At 36.1% G+C, this 17,990-nt stretch overlaps 1 protein-coding gene across 1 annotated transcript in view; it reads left to right on the forward strand.

The window, feature by feature from the left end:
• The window catches only part of htt (huntingtin), a 50,680-nt gene extending 33,166 nt beyond the window's left edge, over positions 1-17,514 (forward strand). The window contains exons 31-43 of the mRNA XM_068769368.1: positions 169-321; positions 1,383-2,421; positions 3,265-3,461; positions 4,243-4,389; positions 5,052-5,243; positions 6,469-6,617; positions 7,813-7,940; positions 8,450-8,656; positions 9,968-10,152; positions 11,156-11,294; positions 12,013-12,148; positions 14,127-14,443; positions 15,732-17,514. Coding sequence (XP_068625469.1) covers positions 169-321; positions 1,383-2,421; positions 3,265-3,461; positions 4,243-4,389; positions 5,052-5,243; positions 6,469-6,617; positions 7,813-7,940; positions 8,450-8,656; positions 9,968-10,152; positions 11,156-11,294; positions 12,013-12,148; positions 14,127-14,443; positions 15,732-16,130 — 3,388 coding nt within the window. The 3' untranslated portion in view covers positions 16,131-17,514. The remainder of the gene's footprint in view (positions 1-168; positions 322-1,382; positions 2,422-3,264; positions 3,462-4,242; positions 4,390-5,051; positions 5,244-6,468; positions 6,618-7,812; positions 7,941-8,449; positions 8,657-9,967; positions 10,153-11,155; positions 11,295-12,012; positions 12,149-14,126; positions 14,444-15,731) is intronic.
• The last annotated feature ends 476 nt before the right edge of the window (positions 17,515-17,990 follow it).

Below are 17,990 nucleotides of genomic sequence, written 5' to 3' on the forward strand. Positions count from 1 at the left end.
TGGAATGAAGATCATAGACCAAGCAAGCGCAGTGCACGACGTTGCTATGGCCTTGTAACTAACATATGGAGGAGGCTTTTATTCAGTAGTGGAAGTATTATAGATAAAATAGTGATGTTAAAAATTTAAATGTAATACAATAAATAACTTATATGGTTATATTCCTAGGTATCCAGGTTTAGTTGTGCAGTTGAATCGTCTCGCAGCGAACACCTTCGATCTATCTCCACTGGATCTGACCCTGGATAGAGTTGTCAACCCGCAGAACGTCATCACAACGACCGTGGACGGGAACTGGCTTGTGAACGAAATCAAAATAAGGTAATATATATATATATATAGATGCATTTATTCTTGAAGTCGTAAATTAGAATTACGTTAGTAAAATTTTCTTTAACAACTAAGAACTTTATGTCTAACTCTGCGATGATATTATCGCCACCCACCATCATCTATTCTTAGATAAAACCATCTACTTACACGATATCCTTACTGGAACGCCAGTTAAATTTATATATGAACAAAAAAGTGTTATCATACTGAAATACCGAAATAAAAACATACGTCTTAACCCTTTCCACTCCAAAACTGTTATGTAGCATCGATAAAATTTAATTTTAGTAACAATAATCTTTCCTGTTTTAAAATTTTCCGCAAAAAGAAGTATTACACGATGTCGAGTATCACTCGACAGTGGAGCTTGTGGAACAAAATCAGTGTCGAGTGACACTCGACATTGGAGTGGAAAGGGTTAATTATATTACAAGTAATATCCGCCTGTGATTTAAAAATCTCATCACAAATGTGTTAAATAGTTGACGCTCGTACCGAAGTGTGATATAGCCTTTGTGCGGATTCATTGAAAATTTTTGCTGGTTGATCGTACCCTAGTTACATCGAAGAAGCACGAAGAGGGACTATATCCGTGGTGTAATGAGGTTTAGTGTAAGTTATGCGAAGCTTCTCCAGATCGCCCTTATTTGAACGCGGGCTAGGCAGTCGCGCTGTGTCATGAGTAGAAGTGTGATGAAACTTCGATGCAAGCCGACAAGAGCTCAATGTGAAGACCGAAGTAGTTAACAACTTGTATTTGCTGCTTATTTCACTATATAGATGCAACACGATCACCGTGTAAGGTGATTTAATATGTGACATATCATCATCATTTTAAATTGATGTCCACAGCTGAACATAATATTCTCGTTAATAGATTTCTTATAGAGTCGACTGGAAGCAGCATACATCCAGCGTTCTTCAGTGGCTTTAACAAGGTCATCTGTTCATCTTGAAGGTGAACGTCATACTCTGACTTTGCCAATCCAAGGACCTCACTGTAGAACTTCAAAATAAAAGTAAATGAATGTCATGTTATTTTTTAACAGGTGCCGTATTAACTGTTCATTCCAAAAACACTCGAATCACAACGACCTGGCTTTACTACTGTCAAACCTGTCAAAAGAAGATTTACAGACAGTGATGTCATGCCCGGAGTTTGACAGGAAAATACTGTCGTCTTGCTTCAAAGTCTCCTGTGACAGTTTTATAAGAGAATTCCTTAACATTATCTCCGTATCAGAAACGAAGGAGTTGGAGAAAGAAAGAGCGAGAGAGCACGAGTTTGTTAAAGTGAAAGAAGAGATGACGTCATCGATTGATAGTAATAAATTGAACGTAGTTAATTCCCTTCACGTGTTTAAAAGGAATGACAGTAGGGAATCGAAATCTCAATTCTTCATTCCTATGAACGAAGTGGATAAGAAGGAGGGGTTCGGTAATTTGAAGTTATCCGAGGAAGAACTAGAGTTAACCGTCCCAGATGTACCAGACTTGTATCAGATATCACTGTCAACGTTAGACAAATCTATCAGCGACATCTTGCGGCTGTTTCCTAAACAAAATCGACCGCTGAGCCAATCAGAAAACTTCAATTTAAATATAGAACAAACAATTGACCGTTATACGAAGAGATGTCATCAAGTGTTCCAAGATAAATTATTCTATCAAGAATTTATCACAGTTCAAACGATTTTAATAGGATTTCTCGATGCATTGGATAGGATTGTAGCTCTTATCGATGAAGCAGATTGTGATCTACTAGAGAAGTGCATAGAGAATATTATACCGGTAAATCTGGGAAAAAACTTGGCAATCTTCTCCGTGGTGTCTTTACAGTATCTTTCCTTCTTGATAAAGAATAAGAAAGAAGTAGAAAGTCCGGTGCACGCTGATGTTTCATTTAGAGCTACAAATACAGAACCCGATAATATTATAGTTGATTATGTTATATCAGTGACAGTGGATAATGTTGCAAGAGCGTTAAGTTTTGAAGAAATCTGGTCAGAATTGAATGTTGACAGTAATTTCAATAGAACACAATCGGCTGTTAGTTGTTTGTTCGCTGTATTGAAGTATTTAGTTAAGGTAAGACATGAAACTAATTAAATCTTTATTCAATATCTAATAGATTCAGGCGTTACTTTGCGGAAGTCCATCCTAAGTAAGGGAGTACTAATATATAGCTACTTCCGCTATGCAGCAGTACATTACACAACTACCACTGTTAAATCACTCAACACGTGTTTCACCCCTTCACGGGGCATCCTCAGGAGAATGTTACACCGACCAGTGTCAAACACAGAGTGCTTTCAGTGTTTGGCACATCGCATTGTTTGCCGCACGCGCATTAGACACATAGACTACTGTTACAAAGCGGAAGTAGCTATATATGAGTCCTTTTCTTACTCAGTATGGACTTTCGCAAAGTAACGCCTGAATCTATTAGAAATTTATATATAAGTACAAGAAGAGGTTTTATCGCTCGAGGCGATCTCTACCAGACAGATTTTGGCTGGAGATGAGAGACATATTGCAGAGTTTAGGGTGTGATAACATATCTCTTGTGGAACTTTATTATATTTGTACACTCATCAACAGCTGTATCACATTTCTTCATCGTTTTTCTTCTCAGAAAAAACTTTATAGCTTTAATACTTATTTCCAATCCACCTTTATTAAGTTCACATTGATATAGGTTAATTTTTTTTATTTGCTACAGATCAATTATTTCTGACAGTACAAAATCTGTAGGGACAAATAAATAGTAATTAATTTTAAAATATCGTGTATATATTTCGAATTTTGAAACGCATTTTACTATATTATCATTATGCTGTTGTCTCTGGAACTATTGTAGTGTGATGATTAAGAACAAATGATCTATACTACCTTCTATAAGGCTTTTACGCTCATTATCATACTTTTCAGGATACAAAACCGCTTATCTTGAAACAATACATGCCTATACAAGATTCAGGACCAAGGTCAGATTTTACACTTATATCGGACAAGCTGATCACAATGGTGCAGTATTGGGAACAGAATTTCTACAGTAAACCTACCGATAATATCCTTGCCAAAGGATTCAGAAAACCTATTGAGAGTTTGCTTGTTAGTTTGTCCAGGTGAGTGTTTTTTTCATAATAATATCAATGATAATTGTATTTTGTATGTACCTCAAGGTTTAGTAGGTACCATGGGCAATCGAAGCATAGGAAATCCTCCCACAGGATGGACAGACGCCCTTGTTCACCTCGTCGGATGGGTGGCTTCCAAGCCTATGTCCTTCAATAGACATCCCACGCCTGATGATGATGCTGAAAATTTATGTCAAAGCTTTGACATATTATTAGCTGTCATGATATTGTACTGCCAGAAGTTATTCTCCTGACAAGTTTCTCTATAAAAAGTAAATTAATGTGACATATATTTTATATATACGATAGTGCGAGGCAATCGACTAGCAGCGCCATCTATCGGCAACCTCCGAAGTTTGGTTCTATATGTGATCGAAAAGTAAAGTGAAATTGTTTATAAAATATAAATCATTTATTGATTCTTTCAAATCAATGTCATCTCCTTCAAAGTAACCCTCGTCCGTTAAAATGCACTTTTGCCAACGCTTTTTTCAGTCTTCGAAACTATCGGAATAGTTTTTCTGGTATAGCCTTCAAGACCTTCGATTCGGTTTTTATCTCTTCAAAGCGTCGTCCCGGCATTAGCCTTTTGATTAATCGAGTTTTTTAACGGTTTTTATTTTTCAAAAATTTGAGCGATTTGTCCCCCCGCGCGCACCCCGCGCCACCCGCGGTAGTGAATAACGTACGGCGGCGCTGAGAACACGCGCAGTTTGCTTTCGGTCACACATTATTTTATCTTTAACGAAGAACAATTTTTATATTTTAGACTGGAAGTGGTCAGCAACATAGCTTTGATACCGCCCATCGCGTGGTCATACGTAGAGGCAACAGTGAAAAACGACACCATACAAAAGATAGATCTGCCACTGCAAGCTTTACAAGATATGGATGTCCTGGAATCTTTTCTGTTTCGGTGTGTATTAAATTTATTCTTTCTTTAACTTACTTCTTTCCTGTGAGGCTTCAACCCTTTTATTTTGTTCATGACAATGCCGTCTTTACCAGTCACAGATTAAAAATCAAGAACACGACAAATCTCAAGTTATGTAGACATCAGTCTAGAACACGTTAGGAAAGGTAAATAGGCACAATAAATATATCAAAAGACGGCATCTTCATTGTATAAACAAAAGATGTCGACTGAAATTTTTTCACCGTGTAAACGAATCCTTACCTTGTTATTACCAATGAAAGAGATTAGTTGCGCAGTTCTTCGTATTAAATTTTTTCGACGAATACAGTTGCTATGGGAGTAGTTAAACCTAAACACTGTAATGTTTGCATAGTATTATTTAGAGGTGATAATATATGTCGGTATTTACATATAGTATTAATATATGATGATGTAATGGTAGTTATTCAGTTCTCAGGCCTCTCTTGAAAAAATCGTACCTCCACGTAACTTGTATATTTAATTTTACTTTTAATATTGACTAATTTTGTACCGTATTTCATTTATAATCGTGTGAACTTCAATTCGAATTATTTATTAAAGTTATTTGTAACTATATAAATAAAAATAAAAAATGTCATTGTATAGAATAAAAATTAGTAAAGAGGTGAAAAATTTTTCAGAGTGAATCTTATAGGATGGTCGTCTAAGAAGCAGTTTGAGGAGATATGGGTGGGGCTGCTAGGAGCGTTGCAGGGTAATGGTACCCACTGGGCCGTGAGGGGTATAACGCAGCTCCTCATCAGCACTGCGCCGCGTGTTCGACGCCGGGGCATCTTGCACGTACCGCGGACCAGCACCTACTTGACTGAAGGGTAATTTGATTTTTTTATATCTGTCAGTCATCGGTGACTGACGGCGAACCATTCTAATAATAGGTTCAAGTCATCAGTGACTGATAAAGAAAACCTTTCTTTCAGTTGTTACAAGTCATCAAAGACTGACGCAAAAAAATATTCTTTTAGTTGTCACGAGGAATCGGTGACAGTCACTGAAAGGCTTTTCTTTAGTTGTCACGAGTCATCGGTGACTGACGTAAAAAGCCATTCCTTTAGTTGTCTCGAGTAATCGGTGACTGACGCAGAAAACAATTCTTTTAGATGTGACGAGTAATCGGTGACAGGCGCAAAAGGCCATTCTTTTAGTTGTCACTAGCAATCAGTGACTGACACTGAAAGTCATTCTTTTAGTTGTCACTAGTCATCGGTAACTAACGACGAATCATTTTTTTCGTTGTCGCAAGTAATCGGTGACTGACGCTAATAATTATTCCTTTAGTTGTCACGAGTCATCGGTGACTGACGCAGAAATTCATTCTTTTAGTTATCACGAACAATAGGTGGCTGTCACTGAAAGGATTTTCTTCAGTCGTCACGAGTAATCTGTGACTGACACTGAAAGTCATTCTTTTAGTTATCACTAGTCATCGGTAACTCACCGCGATTCATTCTTTTAGTTGTTACTAGTTATTTCTGATTTCAGCCGTAGAATACCCGCTGACATAAGCCGCCCCATAGATTTCCAATAGGACCTAGGAATATGACAAGAGTTACAGTAAAACTTATTAGTTGTCACTAGTTATTAATGACTGACAGGTATCATCGATGACTGACCGGTATTATCGATGACTGACACTGTATACCATTCTTTTAATTATCACGAGTCATCGGTGACTGACACTGAATCATTATTTTTTTTGTCACTTATCAACGGTGACTGACACCGTACCATTTTTCCGTTATTACCATCCATCGGTGAATGACACCGACGTTTCTCACAACGTTCACATGTATCATCGGTGACTGACACCACGTTTTCAATGTGAGAGAGTTTTCCTTCCTACCAAAAAATAAATCAAAGCTTGAAACATTACATAAACGTGACTAACAGACGTCTGAAACTATTTCATTGTCAGATTTTTCTCGATATAATCATCCTGAATCTGGTAGTGGTTTATATATCTATATATATATATATATATATGAATGTACGAAGGAGCAAATATTTATTTTAATTGTCTCAATGATTCAATTATCTCAGGATGCAGCGCTTAAGACAACTGCTCGTCGGCACATCCGCGTATGAAATGTTCGAGGACGTGAACTTGGAGCGTGTGCCGCTTATGAAAGGCGACTTTAATGGATACCATTACGCGCAGTTCAGTACGGATTACTTAAAGTTGGCTTCAGGTGAGTGTATTTTAGTAATATATATGTGTACATCATTTTATACACAGTTTATACACGCCCTCTCCAAGACAGGCCTTCACCTAAGCTATGGAAGTATATATAATACTATAATAGCCACTGCTGGAGGCGTGTTGGGGATCGCAGTGTGGTATTATGGTACGCAAAGCACACTGCTCACCATCCTCTCATTACTGCACAAAGATACAATTATATAAGATTGAATCCCGGGAATCGAATAAATATATGTATGTATATTTATTAATTATTTTAATAATTGGTCTACAACTGTTTACAGTTAGTCTATAATGAAAGTAGGCGATAAATAGTTAATATATACATATATATGTTAAATATGCACAACTATATCTTACTGGCTAGTTACACATTCACAAAATAGAGATGAAAACCTATAATAGAATGATATATGTGAGGAAAAGGTTTGTTGAAGTCTTAAATAAATGATTTATTTGCTCTCGATATAAAATTCGTTTATTTTTTCCTTGTTTACACTAATGTCGTCTAGTAACGTCTATAAAATGCTGGAAAGCCTTTCAAACTTAGCATGACATATGTAATATTAAAGAAAACTCATTAGGTGGCGCTAAATTACAAAACCGGTGTCGGTAAAACTGCATACTGTTTTAAGCGATGTTACTAGATGGCGTTGTTCTCAATAGTATTTTATAACTAAGTGTTAATTGAAATATTTACAAATGCTGAACCAACATATACCGTATATTGATTGTTTGTAAGAGATCGATGGCGACATACAGAAGACATTGAAGATCTGTGCCTTATGGACCTCCCCATAGATTTTCAATAAGTTCGACTGGAAACTTAGCTAGAAACTAAACTTTTTTTTTTTACAAACAATTATATTATATAAAGTATCCTTGTACTTATGTATGGGTATATAGTAATGTATATATTTATATGTATATATATTTGTATTTGTATGTTTGTATATAGGAATCTATTTGTATGTAGGTACACCCTAAACTGCTCTCTCCTTCATGTCTCTCATCTCCATCCATATGTTGTCTGGTAGAGATCGCCTCGAGCGATAACACCGCCTTTTGTACCATTTGAATTGTTTCTTTTTTCCCTTCTATTTATGTGTATGGTGTACAAAAGTGTTAATAAATAAAAAATAAACTAAATTAGCATTAACGTGTTTTTAATTGCACCACATTAGATATAACAGACGAAGGCTCCTACAAAGTGCGACAAGCGGTAAAGCGGAAGCGGAAAAGCAAGGACATCGACGTGAACAGCTGTTTGCAGCTGTTGATGGACGTCACATCGGAGATGCTGGAGCCCAAGGTAACATGTTTGTGATTACATCAGTTCTTTCAATCTTCAATCAGAATTATAAAATCAACAGTAAAGCATTAAAAAGTGCGTATTAGCGCCATCTAGTTAAATAATAAGCGAATAATAGCTACTAATAAATTTGTAATAGTTCTAATTTCGGTCACGCAATTGTAAATGGCGCGCTGTTAAATTATAAAGTAATGTAGAATTTCATATTGAACCACCCAATGCACTCTGTATTTGGCAGTAATCGGTGTACCATAACTCCTAAACATGCCCCGTGGAGGGTTGAAACACGTGTTGAGTGATATAACGCCAACCTGTTGGTAAATTAACGCATACGCATTTACCAGCAGGTTGGCGGGCGGTGCACTTTGTTGCATGACTACCACTGCATGTGCGGAAGTGGCTAAATATTGGTCTTTTTCTTACTTTCATCTCCATTGCTGAAGAAGATACAAATATATTTAGATCGATAATCTTTCTGTGATCAAACACAACGTGTCTTGCATTTCCAGGCTCCCACAGGACTGGCGGCTCGTACAGCCCTCCTGTCAAGTATCTACGGCGCCAGCGCTACGTTCTCCTCGTCTGTGCACTGGAGCTGGGCGGGTGCACAGTTGGCTGCGCATCCGGCTAGAACTCACTGGGCCAGTGTTACAAGAGCCTTGTTGCACTCATTGGCGGTCTGTTTACCAGTTCTACACCCTTGTGATGGAATCCAAGTGAGTTCAACTAAGACTGTCTTGTAGTCCTACAAGTGGTGTATATAGAGAAGTAACTCAACCATGTAACAACCAATCAGCGCTCGCGGAGATGTCCGACAGTGATAGATAGATGTGCGAAAGAGAGATGCGATGTGTATATATAGCGCGGGTTACATAACCCGCGCTATATATACACATCGCATCTCTCTTTCACTGTTGCATCTCTCTGTCACTGTTGGGGCGGGCATACATATGCCCGCCCCAACAGTCTCAACGAGACGTTTCAACGAACGGATATCTCACGTTGCCGCTTCACCCGTATTCGAGTGGTAGAAAAAGAGCAGCAGAGTTGATCGGGCCGATTAACTCTTACGCGATTAAATATAAAAGGATTTCCGAACATGTTTACGTTAATATTTGAAACGATAATATTGTGGACCTAATTGGCAAGCTCATAGTGGCTCAAATAGCCATGGAGAGAGCTATGTTCTAGATTTTTCTACAATCTTGAATCGAGAATAAGAAGATACGTAAATGAAAGTAACCGATAACTTCTAGCGGATTGGCTAGTTGAAGTGGCGGTGGCATATAGTCCATACAAGAGATGGCTAGGACCTTAAGGTCCTGGAGTGGAGACCATGAATTGGAACTGTACATCCACCAACGAGGTTGACAGATGATCTTGTTAAAGTCATCGGAAGACGTTGAATGCAACTTTGACCAGCAGTGGGCGTCCTAGGATTTAAATGATAGTGATGAGAAACTTTTTTTATGGCTTCCATTAGAGTGGACCTCTTGACTTACTATCTTGTTGTAGGACAGCGTTTGATATTCTTCAATGATTTTTTCACTCGTTCATTTATTTCTGCACTCTTCTATCATTCTTCATACGGACTATCTTTCCTCTTCTTTCATTCTACAATTTTCTTCAATTCTTTTTCATATTTTTTCCGTTCATTTATCATACCGATAATGGAGTTTAGATAAGAAAATATGGACACGTCTTCAATAGGATACAAATATGATATATTTGCAAAACGAATTATTTGCGCAAGCTCTCCTTAAGCAAGTATGGTTTGTTGTCTCACTTGCACATTTAAGGATTTATTCTTATAAAAATTCTGTGGGACATCTGAAATGACAAAGATTATGATGATAATGATATTTTGTGGAACTATTGATAGTGCTATCGGACTTACATCTACACTTTTACAGATACAAGTCTAAATTCACTGTGAACATCATCTTCTTTACTACTAGAGATATACGATGATCATTCATAAATAGAATTATAGGAAATTTCATTAGTAAATCTGTAACATTTTTCAGGAACTCTCCACTGTTCATCAAAAACTTCTGAAGTCCTTGACTTCGAGCTACGCGCCGCTTCGTCAAGCGGCACTACACGGTTGTCTGCTTCAGCTGAGTGGTAGAGGGTCACCGTCCGGTGCCTGTCATGAGCTGGTAGCTCAGCTGGTCGCTGCCGTTAGACAATACTTACAACCGAGGTCCAGGTAAGTGATCACCTAAACAGCAACACCTGGGTTACATGTGAACATGCTTTGGTCCCTCTAAGTATAACGTGGGTTAAGAGAAGATATGCTGAATGGTGAAGAGTACAAATAGACGGATACTTCCAGTAGTTTTTAAAAAGATGACAAAAAAGCACTTAGCTTGAAAGCCAAATAGAACCTTCTATATTGAGTAGAATTTGTAACACTTTATTTTATTTTTTATGAGTTCACTAAGCATGTCAATCATCATCAAAAGGTGAATAGGCAAAGATAAAATTTTTCGGTTTTAAATTAAAAAAAAATAGGCGTAAATGCTCAGAGATGGTTAATCACCACAGATAATCACGGCTTTTGAAGTAGAGATAGCACAGAAGACGAAATATAAGGACAAGGTTATGGTCAGAAGGTGATAAAGATAGAAAGAACCTGGACATGGTGACACTGTCCGAGAAGAACCCACTAAGAACATGGCAGGTCTTTTCTAATCGTAAATAGAAGTACGGCTAAAGTAACGAAGTGGAAGTTACGTTAGTCAGGCAAGCTGACCAGATTGAGGGTCGGCAGTCTTGGGCGCCATTGAGTCCGGGAAATTTATAAGCGTAATGTGTGGTAGATTGTCACCTCAAGTCCAGTTCTTCATGGCCTTTCCACAGAGGTCTAAATTGGATTTAGCGTTTTTTCTATTTAAAATCGATTTTTAATATCTTAAGAATATAGTATTAAAATGGGTTAATATACCCATTGTATATCTTCTTACATCTCTGGTCGGCAATAGGAGTGTGATATGAAGGAGATAAAAACGATAACTGAAAGTTATAACTATGTAATCGATTATTAAAAATCGATTATAAGAAAATATCGATTAAAATTAAACTCTGCCATTTTATACATTTCTGCCTAGGAAGTATCGTAGTAGTAACTAATAACAAATAATGTTTAAACTAAGGAAGACAGTGAATTTATTGAATAAGCAATAAATAGTAAAGTTGATATAAAATTCTAGGATATCGCTGTACGAGCAGAGCCTATATTGGACGGTGCTGTTCACGCTGGTGCAGCTGGGGCACCCTGACCTCATGAGCGTCGCGGTGGACTTCGTTATCAACAACCGCGGCCATTACTGCGCCGATCTGGTGGTCAGGGTAAGTTCTTGTCGAATTTACCTATGGCTGGGTTTTGTCTTGTCTAAAGTATAGTAAATGGATATAATAAGTTCAAAGGTTGGCAAGTCATTCTCTACCAGTTAATTATTTTGGCGCAGCAGAGATAAATTAATGAAGGTAATAAAAAAGAAATTTGGAGAATTGGCAATAAACATGAAAAATTATAATGACTACAGAAACTTTGCGTCTATGATAGTTCGTAATGAACTTCGCGTGTTTAACAGTTTGCTTTGACATTGCGTTTTAAACAGTTTACTTTTAAATGATGTTGAACTTCGCGCATTTGATAAATTGCTATTAACTTCGCGCGTGTATCAATTCACTTTGAACTTGGTACGTTTGACAGTTTGCTCTGAACTTCGCGCGTATGACAGTTCGCTTTGAACTTCGCGCGTTTGGCAGTTTGTTTTGACATTATGTTTTTGTACAGTTTGCTTTTAAATCATTTTGTACTTCGCGAATTTGACAGATTGATGTTGACTTCGCGCATGTATCAATTCACTTTGAACCTCGCGCGTTTGTTTTGTAGTTCGTTGGGCAGCATTCATGTTTTTTATTTTACATTTAAACAACGGATAAAGTAATTACTGTATACTCTCAAAAATGAAATATATTTTTTAAATAAATCCTCACTATATAAAATCTAGGACGCCTATTTGAATAATAAAAATTAAATCAAAATGTAATTTGTTACCAGGGAATAACTTCAGTGATCCGACAGCAGATTCTGCCCAAAGATCTAAAGAAGACGATCATTGAGAGGCTGTTAGATAACGCCGGCAAGTACTCCGAATGTCACGCCGTGCAGATACTGATGGTGCATCTATTCTCCGGTGAGTATGGTGCAAGCATAATAATATATGAACATATTATACAGGGTGATTGATTATAGATATTAAAGTATTTACATATATTTCTAATCACTGTGTTTAATGTGATTACATTGATAAACCCCGTAATTGTATACTTTCTAATTGAGCATCGCCATAATGGTATACTTTCAGATTGAACATCCTTATAATGGTATCATTTAAAGCATGGTTGCACAGACTCATTAAGACTAGGGGCCACTCGGGCAAATCATGAACTGATGGCGGGCCGGCCGCCAGAAATATAGGAAATTAAATTTTTTTGGTTTTATTCTGGAATAGAATTCAATACTTTTCGAATGTACGAGAGTATTAATTTTGCTGTCGGCGGGCCACCAGTATTCGACCGGCGGGCCGCGGTCTGTGCATCCATGATTTAAAGCATTTTCTCTTATTTATAATCACTCTGTATAAAGTGATCACTTAAAATATATTAAATTATTTTTTTTTTTGTATTGGAATACCACAGCAAAGTACTATCTGGTAGTACAAAGTCTGCAGGGATAGACAATAAACCATAATAAATTTTAATTTGCTGTAGTTGAATTTTTCAATTTATTTATTTATTTATTTACTTTATTGGAGAGAGACAGTAACAAAAGGCAGTAAGAAAGTACAAACTTAGAAGCTTAGAAATATAAAGTTACAATTGTTACCTTATAACTATCTCACTGAGAACATATAATGATTTATAGTCAAACAATGAAAAAACAAATAAAAATGTTACTAAACAGGGATCAAAGACTATGGTTTATATAATTATATTATATTTATATTACATATTTATATTATGATTTAAATTGTACTCAACAATTTCGAACGAAATTGTTTTTTAAAAGATACGAGAGAGCACGAGAATATATCAATATCACTAACATATGAATTGCGGAGGTCACACATTCTGTATAAGGGTGCACGTTTACCGATATTTGTCTTAGCCGTTGATAAAAAGAAGAGAGATCTTGAACGCATTCTTGCTGCAGGAATTCAAAAGTTTACCTCGGACAACAGTTCCGAACAGTTAACATGGCCACCACAAATATTTTTACGTGTAGTGGTGGCAACTGATAGAAAATGAGCTATATATTCACCCTTTTAAAGTTTTTACATCTGTTTCCTTTCACTCTGTATAACATGGTCTTTCTGAAATATGTTACATTTATTTATTTTTTCTATTAGAATGTGAAAACCTAATTACTTCTGTCTGTACAAAGTCTGCAAGACAGATAGTAAACAATAATAAATTTTAATATAAAATAATTCGAATTTTTCTCTGAAACCATAGGTTTTTGAGTAGAATGTACAACACATAAATTGACAGAAAATAAGCTAAAAATTCATACTTTTTAAACGTTTTTATTTAGTTCGACCCGTACGGAATTTATTTGGATCAAAATTAGAAATGGAAATTTAAACACCTTCCTGTTGTCAGATTGATCTGAAATTTGGTACACACATTTAATTAAGATGACAATACAATATAATAAAATCAATAACATTATAAATCTAAGATGGCCGCCGATACAAAATGGCGGATTACATATTTTTCCTTAACCCCCTCAATATGGGTATCAAATAAAAGGGCTACACTAGTAAAACACGATAATTATGTCAAAATTTAAAATTCAAGATGGACGCCGTTCCAATATGGCGGACTAGGTACATATTTATCCACAACCACCACAATATGGGTATCCAAAAACCGTTTAACTTAAAAGTTTTTTAAATGTATTCATATAGCTTTTATATCTATTACTATTCACCTGTATATAATTTTTATATTGTTCGTTTCAAATTCCTTTCTATATTTTTGTAAATATATTTATTCAATGGAAATAATTTATTTATTAAAGAAATTAAAATTTTGTCCTTATATAAATAAAGATTATAATGTTAGGCAATATGTTATATCAATTTTAATTCATTTGCAATATTATTTCAGCGGACAGTAGGTTATTAAGTCCAAAATTGACATCGGATGTATCGAACATGGATCCGGATATACTAATGAGCTCTATGGAGAGAATCACACTCCTATACAAAACCCTCAAGCGTTCGAAGTTAAAAGAGAGTAAAGAGATAGTGGCGAGCGCACTCAAGTATTTCCTAAGAGAGACGCTACCGCCAGCTGCGACGTTGAGTAGAGTCGTTATGGAGTTCATAGAGTGCTGTAAAGATACAGAGAAGAAGTTGGGAGTTTTGAACGACAGGCAAAAGTGGGTGCAGTGCTCTGTTTTGAACGCTGAAGTTGTATACGAGGTGAGATTCACAATTGTTCTTCAATATCAATTCATATAGAAATTATTTATCTTTAGCGATAAAAAAATGGTCACTGATATATGTCACAAGTAGAATGCCAAAAAACCTTAATTTCAGATTGATCTTCTATGATTGTATCCTTTCAGATTAAGCTCCCTTCTAATGATTTCCTTTCAGATTGAGTTTCCTTATAATGGTTTCCTTTCAAATTGGCCTCCCTTATAATGATAACCTTTCAGATCGAGCTCTCACATAATGATATCCTTTTAGGTTGAGCTCCCTTATAATGGTTTCCTTTCAAATTGGCCTCCCTTATAATGATAACCTTTCAGATCGAGCTTTCATATACTGATATCCTTTCAGATTGAGCTCCCTTATAATGGTTTCCTTTCAAATAGGCCTCCCTTATAATGATAACCTTTCAGATCGAGCTCTCATATAATTATATCCTTTCAGATTTTGCATCAAATATATAGGGTATACGACTACTTCAGTTGCAACCTTTAACTTTTTCCAATAACACATACAGAATGTTTGGTTATAGGTGTTAAATCTTTCACACTTACTTCCAATCATCCTGTATAAAGTGTTCACACTGAACTATGTAACGTTATTTTTTTTATTAGAGTCCGACAAGCCAAAAACTTCTGGCAGTAATCCGAATTTAGTGAACGATTTTTCTTACTACATTATCATTACGTTATTTATTATCTGTGAAACTATTTATTTTTGGTATAATGTGTAAAATAAATTATTGGGATATGACAAATTCACCTTTTAAAATTTTTACATTCATAACTAATCATATTGTATATGTATATTATATATTTAATTGTATCCTGGTTACAGGTACTAGACTAGGAAAGGTTATTCTTACATTTATACGTATGTAAATACTTAAAATAAAACCGCTTAGTCCCGTAAAAAGACGGTGGCACCTTCTAAACTGTCTCTAGTTGTTTTAATACCAAAACCTATGTTAGTTTAGGATAGGTTCTTCTTGGCGACGGATTTGGGATGATCAGCCGCAAATAAGGAGATGAGGCACTAGGCCACCGCCGTTGAAACTACTACAGTATGAGAAAGCGATCCTATAGTTTTAACAAAAGGCGTTAAAAAAGACAGTGTGGTTTTAGTCGGAGTCCAACATAACCCCCCCCCCCCCCCGCAGCGGAGGGGTATCCCATGCAGGATTTCCCCACGTGATAAAAAAGGATATATCGTGGAAAAAGTTTCAACAAAAAAAGAAAGTAAGGTTCTTCTTTATTAATATATAATTTTTTTTCAGGTGTTCGAAACGGCAGTATCACAGGACCAGTTACCAGTACTAAGTGGATGGATATTCGAAGCACTCTGCCACTTGCTGACCGGCAAGGTGTCGCCGGAGTTACTTCCGTTCTGCGTTCTAACATTACTGGTTTCCGCCAGTTCGAACCGGTTTATAAGAAGAATATCTCCATTATGCTACCACGTGTTCAGAAGAGGTTTTGCGAGAAGAGAAGATGGGAATTGGGGCGTGTTTAGCGATTACTTGTCGATAGATGGCGCTATGTCGTTTCCGGATAAACGGTTGCTGTGCGTAGTGGCGACACATTCGAATTTCACAGGATCTCAGCTGGTCAGATTGAAGGAGTTGTGCGAGAATAATGAATGCCTGGCGTATCTAATGCAGTGCTTATGCGTGTAGTTAAACATGTTGGTAGTTTTAAATTGCGTAGAAATTAATGTAGGGTAAGCGTAAATTTGATTCACTTATAAACGAGGAATGCAGTATTTTTGTATGGCAGATTGATATAGAAATGATTATTTATTGTTAACGGCAAACCAAGGGATATAGCTCTAAGAATTGCTCGTATGAAGTCACAGTGAGCGGAGAACGTTGCTCGTTTAATCGATGGCTAAGTTGACCCGAGAGGTTTTCAAGTTACGATCACAAGCTGAGACGCGGTGTGCTTAGTCTCCAACTCCCTACAGATAAGTTGCTATGTAACTGCTATGTTGATTATAAAAAGTGTTGTGATTACTTTAAAATCAAATATTATTAATGAAAATAATTATTCATAGCCTTGAATTTTAAGTTATTTTAAAATTATAAATATCTATTTTTTAATCATATTATTGTAAAGCTAATATATATGTTACATTATCGAAAGGTGACCATAAATAGATGGTAGTCAAGTTGTATGTTGCTTTGTTATTAAGATGGCTGTTATAACAAAGTATAAATTTCATTAGCAAATCAAGGCGATTGTAGAAATAAAAATCACATTCGAGAAAATTCCTTTTGTATTTTACTAAAGCCTTCTCTAGATTATCTTAGCCATCATGTCAGACGATAGACACCTATTCCTCAACACAGGCTTGTCTTAAAAATGGTCACAGGGACTATGTCGTCGGTCCACTAGTGGGGTACCTGCCCACGTCGCGTTCAGCTCGGGGTCGCCACTCTAGAACTTTTGGGTTACACGAGCAATGTGCCAATCTACATCAGACAAGCAATTCTTCGAACTAAGCATACCATAAAAAAATACGAAACACAAATATTAATTTCTACATATATATGTGATTTACCGAGTATAATTAAGGAGAAGCTATGGTGTGAGTCATTTGGTGGGGGCCTGAAAAGATAGTTGTAGAAGTCATACACGAAGACACATATATTATATTTTTAAAATAAAACTAACTGAAGCATAAACTTGTAATTTAGTTACGGAAATACGGATATATATCCTAAAGAAGTGTTGGCTTAGTATAGAAAGCGGTTTTGTTAAATGCGCGAGTGAGATAACAATACCTGATTGTATGAGTAAGCAATATTATATCAGCTGATAGACGCCCACTCAAGGTATACGCCTCCCTCAAAAATGTCAACGATGACCAGTCTTGCAATACCTGTTGTCACTAGAGAACCATTTGGTCCACTGCTGCCACTTAAGACGGTCAATCTACACTTTAGGTAAATATAATTCCGTATATCCAATCTTTACTTATAATATGTGTGTCTTCGTAAATGGTATTTTATATAGTCATGTAGTTTCTTTAATGTTACTTATTAGTAGAATTATTTTATATATAGCACAGATTATGTTGTAATCGAATGTATATATACATATATGTTGTTTAATTAAAGAGATTTACATATACGGTTCGAAATGTATTTTGTCACAAAATCTATATATATAAAAATAGTTTTTCTGTATGTTCTTTATATATTCGTAAACTATGCATTTGATCAGTCTACGGCTTAACCTTGACGCGGAACGCACGCTTCTATGACGGCACGATCTATTGTTATTCATACATACTAGTGATGTGCAGTCCTAATAAACTCTGTGATGTGAGGTGTTATTACCATCAACTACACCTTCACCGAGTTCACTATAGTTAATGTCTGTTTGTTCGTTAAGTAATAAGTTTGATAGTTTGATGACAAAGAATAAAGTTCACTATTAAACGTAGAAGAGAACGGAAGAGACAGATATAAATTTTAGCCAAAGAAAAACATTAAATACCAGAAATGCGATTTTATGGCAAAGCGAAAGAATAT

The sequence above is a fragment of the Battus philenor genome, unplaced genomic scaffold (genome assembly GCF_028537555.1).
Source record: "Battus philenor isolate CCGP_79_NKW_IND1 unplaced genomic scaffold, ilBatPhil1.0.hap1 SCAF_28, whole genome shotgun sequence".
Taxonomy (NCBI): Eukaryota; Metazoa; Arthropoda; class Insecta; order Lepidoptera; family Papilionidae; genus Battus; species Battus philenor.